This window comes from Suricata suricatta, chromosome 6 (genome assembly GCF_006229205.1).
Source record: "Suricata suricatta isolate VVHF042 chromosome 6, meerkat_22Aug2017_6uvM2_HiC, whole genome shotgun sequence".
Classification (NCBI taxonomy): domain Eukaryota; kingdom Metazoa; phylum Chordata; class Mammalia; order Carnivora; family Herpestidae; genus Suricata; species Suricata suricatta.
In genome coordinates, this window is record NC_043705.1 from 137,409,388 (window position 1) to 137,415,403 (window position 6,016).

Consider the following 6,016-nt stretch of genomic DNA (forward strand, 5'->3'; position numbering starts at 1 on the left):
CTAGGCTCTGAGCTGTCATCACAGAGCCCGATGCGGAGCTCAAACTCATGAGCTGTGAGATCATGACCTGAGCCAAAGTTGGACCCTTAACTGACAGCCACTCAGGTGCCCCAAGACATAAAATCTTAATGTGTTTATGAGTTCTCATTGATAGACAAGGGAAGGTCTGGAAGGCTCTGACTTGCCATTGGAAGGTGTCAGGAGATTATTAATTGCCTTATGCATTTAAATTCATTGAAAAGCAGAGCTAAATTTAGCCTTGTACATTACTTTAAACAGCTTGCTTTTATTTCAGGGAAATGGGAAATTCTTTTTGCCATTGTACTGTTGTCATGAGAGATTTACATTGTAATTGAATGAGTTATGATATATTTATATATCTTCATATTTGGAAATGGTGAAAAAAATTCATATCTCTTGCCCTTATTCATTAAAATGGTGATGGAAAACTACAATTGGAAATTACCAAACTGCCAAGATTTCCAAGGACAGATATATGAATTTTTGCTTATATGCTGGCCTTATTTTATGGTTATGTCTCAGATTTTTGAAGTCATTTTTTAACTAGTTTGTGCTTCATTGTGAAGTAAGTAAGCTTTTTTGGGTAAGAGGAAGCTGCATTTTGGGTGAATATTCCTCCTCTTTCTCCTACATTTATACATTATCTTTTATACATTGTACATTATATATATATCTTTTATACATTATACATTATCTTGTTTTAATGTTTATTTAGAGAGAGAGAGAGAGAGAGAGAGAATGCACACAAGCTGGGGAGGGGCAGAGAGAAAGGGAGAAAGAGGGAGAGAGAATTCCAGGCAGGTTCCACGCTGTCAGCCTAGAGCCCATTGTGAGGCTTGATCTCACTAACCATGAGACATTGACCTGAGACAAAATCAAGAGTCAGATGCTTAACCAACTGAGCCACCCAGGTGCCCCTACATTATCTTTACCACAACTTAAAATCGTGGGTCAGTAGATTGATACAGTGGTAGGTGTGGAACAAGGTCTTTAAGAGTTTCTAGAGCATGAGGATCATGAATGAAGCCTTTTCTGTTTTCTTTGTGGTGCTTGCTCTGGTCACCCAGTGCATACATTTTCCAAACCACAGGGTACTACCACTGAAATGGTCAAGAGTCTGGGTCCCTCCCCATGTTTCCCTTCTCCCAACACTTCTTCCCTCAGTTTTTTTAAAATTGAGGAGTAGTTGACATATAACATTACATCAATCAGTTTTAGTATCTGTTCATACTGCTAGGAAAAGTTGTGGGTTTTTTTTTTGTTTGTTTGCTTGTTTGTTTTTCAAGTAGAGCCCAGTGTGGTCTTCTTTACCACCTAAGCTTAGAATGCAGAAATGAAAGACACAGGTGGGCGTGGTTTGCTATTTTGTCTCAGACAATGAGAGGTCATTCACTGCAACTGCAGCTGTCCCAAAGTGTTGGATCTGGATTGTGTCCACTACAGAATCCCGTAGGCTCCCTACTCAGTGGAGAGAGAGCAGTCTTCAGGTTGGAGAAGGCTGTGTGGCTCAGAGCACAGACCTAGGAAACTTCTAGGACAGTTGCCCTGTTTACTCTTGTCCCTGATTTACAGGAAAACTTTTAGAAGGGCTAAATTTCTTCAAATAACGGGGCTGTGGAATAGAGTGTTATCAGCATAGGAATAGTAAGACAAAAATCTGTAGGAATAGACTGAGGAGTCTCATCCCACTCAAAATGTACAGTAATTGGAATTTCATGTACTCCAAAAAGCAGATTTTCGAAGGTGAACATCATGTAGGATACTTGAGGCATTTCATGCTCTGGTTTCCAGACTCAAGGAGAGGTTTGGGGGAGTGTTTGTGAGTAATTCCTGTCCATTCACATGTTCCTAGATTTTAAAAATCATTTACCATGTCTTAGGGGATATTTTCACAAGCCTTTCTGTTGGCTTTCTTGTTTTGCAGAGGACAATAGAGAGCTATGTGGATAAACGCATGGGTACAACATACGGCCCTCCTGCAGGAAAGAAGATGACTGTTTTTATTGATGATGTAAACATGCCAGTAATCAATGAGTGGGGAGACCAGGTATATTGATCCCATCTCACACTTCATGTCAACTCACCATTGATTTACTCTTTGATGAGTAAATATTTTTCTACCTTTTCAATATGCAGTTCCTGAATTCCAATAAAGTCCGTTATTTGGTAACACTCAAGGCATTAGCTTCCGGGATGTAAAGGAGTGACCTTTAAATTCTGACCGTTGTCTTTCTTAGGTTACTAATGAGATCGTACGGCAGCTGATGGAACAGAATGGATTTTATAGCCTGGAGAAGCCTGGGGAGTTCACCAGCATTGTGGACATCCAGTTCTTGGCAGCCATGATCCATCCTGGGGGTGGACGCAATGACATCCCCCAAAGACTCAAGAGACAGTTCTCCATATTCAACTGCACGTTGCCTTCTGATGCCTCCATGGACAAGATCTTTGGTAAAATGGTGTCAGTGGGCCATGGGGAGGGAAGAATACGTGCTTGCATTCCAATGAGGAAATATCCACCCGGAGGTCAACACAGAAGGGACATTGGGTGGCTCTTTAGTCTTTTTTAGCCTATATTCTCAAGTAGTGTTTATATCAGGATTTTGGTTATATAAGGGATTACACACACACACACACACACACACACACACACACACACACTGAATTGGGTTCCTAGGTAGATCTTTTCTACCTTTGCTTTTCTTCATATGACGGTTGCTAGCTTCTCAAACAAGGAGGCTAAACATTAAATGAACATGGAGGTGATGAGATTGTTTCCTCATGGAACCTCCTATTTGAGGTCCAATCCATAGACTTCCGTGCCAAAAGTTTATGTAGCTGAGACTTTAACCAAGCCGCATAATGGTTTTGGCCAAAGCAATAATTTTGCCTGTAGCAGAGATTAGCCAGAGTCTGATCTTCAGAGTAATTTACAGGATTGTAATAAGTTACTGTTTGATTAAACACATAGTATTTCAGAAATAATATCTTTGAAGAATCCATAGCCCAGGAGGTAACTATGCTTGTTGAACTGAGTAATGAAAAGAGTTTAGAGTTGATTCTGTAGTTTCTCTTTGCAGAAGAAGAATGTAAAGTTATGTACACATTGTGTTAGGTATTCACTTACCATTTCTGATACAGTTACCAAGAGCAAATGCATTAGGATACCCTAAATAATCTCTGGCCAATTAGAATGTCATCTCAGCTCCCGGGCCTGTGGAGTTTGGCCACATCTGCCTTCAGTCGTGGCAGTGGGCAAAAGTTTGGAAACCAAGTGATATGTGAATTGTCTAAACTTGGGAAAAGTACAATGGACCAGAGAAAAAAATGACTGTAATCAATTTTAATTATTCTTTTTGTGTCTAGAAAGTTTTACACATATAAGGTAAATTAAAATATTTTGTAATGCTTGGAAAGGCAACCGTAGAATGGAGAAATCTTGAGGGTTCCTGGCACCTCCCTTTTCTTTATCTCTATAAAGCACCTTTATATATTTACCATCACCCACTGAATGATATTGAATTCATTCACCTAGACTTTTCAATAGTATTTCTTAACCAACTTTTCAATATTTGGATGCTAACTTCCTTGAACCTATATCTATCTTTTAGATTAAAGAAAATAAGGGAAACAATATAAATTTCTTTGATATGCAGTCATCTATGAACTGCGTATAATAGTTGTGCAAACTCTATAGTATAGTGATTTTTATTGTAATGTCACTGACTTGAACCATCAGTCAAACAAAACGTTATACTTTTTTCCTCTTTCAGGTGTGATTGGGATAGGCTACTATTGCAGTCAGAGGGGCTTCTCAGAAGGCGTGAGAGATTCAGTGATGAAATTGGTCTCCTTGACCCGTCGACTGTGGCAGAGGACCAAGATGAAAATGCTCCCTACCCCTGCCAAGTTCCATTATGTGTTTAACCTCCGAGATCTTTCTAGGATCTGGCAGGGGATGCTGAACGCCACCTCAGATGTTATCAAGGAACCAGATGTAAGTGATATTTAAAAGGGTAAAATAAATGGTATTGGTATTTATTCTATTCCCTAATCTATTATTCATAATATAGTGTTTAGTGGAATGATGAAATATTTTGGGATGTTTTAGCACGAATTTCCCCCCTGCTTTTCAACTAACATAAATAAGGAAAAAGTATGTCAGGAAAATTCTTTTAAAAAATTCTTTATGTTGGGGCGCCTGGGTGGCTCAGTCAGTTAAGTGTCCGGCTTCGGCTCAGTTCATGGGTTTGAGCCCCGCATCGGGCTCTGGGCTAATGGCTAGCTCAGAGCCTGGAGCCTGCTTCAGATTCTGTGTCTCCCTCTCTCTCTGACCCTCCCCTGCTCGCACTGTCTCTCTCTGTCTCTCAAAAATAAATAAAAAGCATTAAAAGTATTAATCAATTAAAAAATTCTTTATGTTTAAGGACATAGTATACATTGTTATTTTCTAGTGAATGGAAGAAAAGAAACAATTGATCTTATTTTCCCATTATAAGATAAATTTCTTACACTAAATAATGAAAAGAATCAGTATTGATGTTATTATGTAATAGTCTTCATATTTTAAACTTGACATTTTAGCTTTAAAAAAATTATCTTTATAAACACTCAACATTGAAGAGATCATTTTGCTGTTAATCACCCACGATCTTTCCTTTCCATGTAACTAGATGAACTAAAAGAATTGTGTATACTGGTTGGTATAATTAAGAAGAGGCAGAAAAGTAGAAAGTCCATTTGGCTGAGAAATAAGCATTTGTACACACACTTGAATATAACAGTTCCTAGCATTAAAAGAATTCTCTTCAAACTAGAAACATTATGGAAAAATCTAGTGTCTTTTCCCCCCAAAGCATGACCTGTGTGCTCAGGCTGAGGTAATGTTGGTTTCTCTTTTAGCTCTTTGTGGGATGGAGAAGGTACTTAAGCAAGTGGGTTTTAGGGATTTGTCCACATGAATACATAGAAACGGTTGAGATACCAAACCTGTCATCACTGAGCATATTGAGTAGTGACTCTCAAGAACACCCAGCCTTGCCCAAGATGCTCACAAAGTATGTAACAGCACAGCTGACTGCAAATACATTTCGGAGAAAGCTCACTCTCCTTGTCACAGAGAACAGAGAGTCATTATAGCAGCAGGGGACATTTTATCTTGGTTTTTCCTCCTCAAAGTCATTGACAAATTAATGGCCATGTGGAATACAGTTCCCCAGTATTATTTTTTGAGTAGCCAGTTTTTGATGCTTACTTGAAGTCATCATAAATATTTCCAGCAACTGTTGTTATCATGAACTTCTGTTTTAATTAACTGAATCATTTAATATATTTTACTAAATTCCTTTTATATTTTGGTACCCAAATATAACCGACAGCATTTTATCCTTAGTAATATAATAGCTTAAAACCCCCCTAATCTGCAAACTTTTAGCAAGCTCAGAAATTTCCACCAGTCTTTCATATCAAATGAGCTTGCTATAGAAACAGGTGTATCGAGCCATTAATGTCCTCAGCTTCCAATGAACTTTCCACCTTGGACTGTGTAGACTAGGTGATTGCTTTGTTCAGAAAATCCAGATTTTTGCCACATATTTACTTCACCTCGTGTTAAGTAAATATACCCTTCTAATACTCAGTTACATATGTGAAAATTGTTTATACACTACACCTTATTTTCTGCTCTGGCCTCATGAATGTAGGTGTCTTATCCAAACAGACTGATTTATCACAGGGTTAAGACTTTTACATAGAATATTACCTTCTTGGTTAATAAGTCATTTTAATGATTTGTCTAGGGATGTTTTCGTTTTAATGTAAAGACTGAAAATGAATAGATACTACTCTCTATTTGATATACTTGAATTGGACCAACTTGAAATGAGGAATTTTTTTTTAAGTTTAATTTTTGAGACAAAGAAAGAGAGAGTGTGTATATGCAGTCTGGGAAGGTGCAGAAAGAGAGGGGGACAGAGGATCCAAAAAGGTTGCTGCT

The 6,016-nt window shown here is 38.2% G+C and overlaps 1 protein-coding gene across 1 annotated transcript in view; it reads left to right on the forward strand.

Moving 5' to 3' along the window:
* DNAH5 (dynein axonemal heavy chain 5) overlaps positions 1-6,016 on the forward strand; it is a 210,698-nt gene that overhangs the window by 112,615 nt on the left and 92,067 nt on the right. Inside the window, exons 47-49 of the mRNA XM_029941285.1 lie at positions 1,946-2,068; positions 2,259-2,472; positions 3,795-4,018. Of these exons, the coding sequence (XP_029797145.1) occupies positions 1,946-2,068; positions 2,259-2,472; positions 3,795-4,018 (561 nt within the window). The remainder of the gene's footprint in view (positions 1-1,945; positions 2,069-2,258; positions 2,473-3,794; positions 4,019-6,016) is intronic.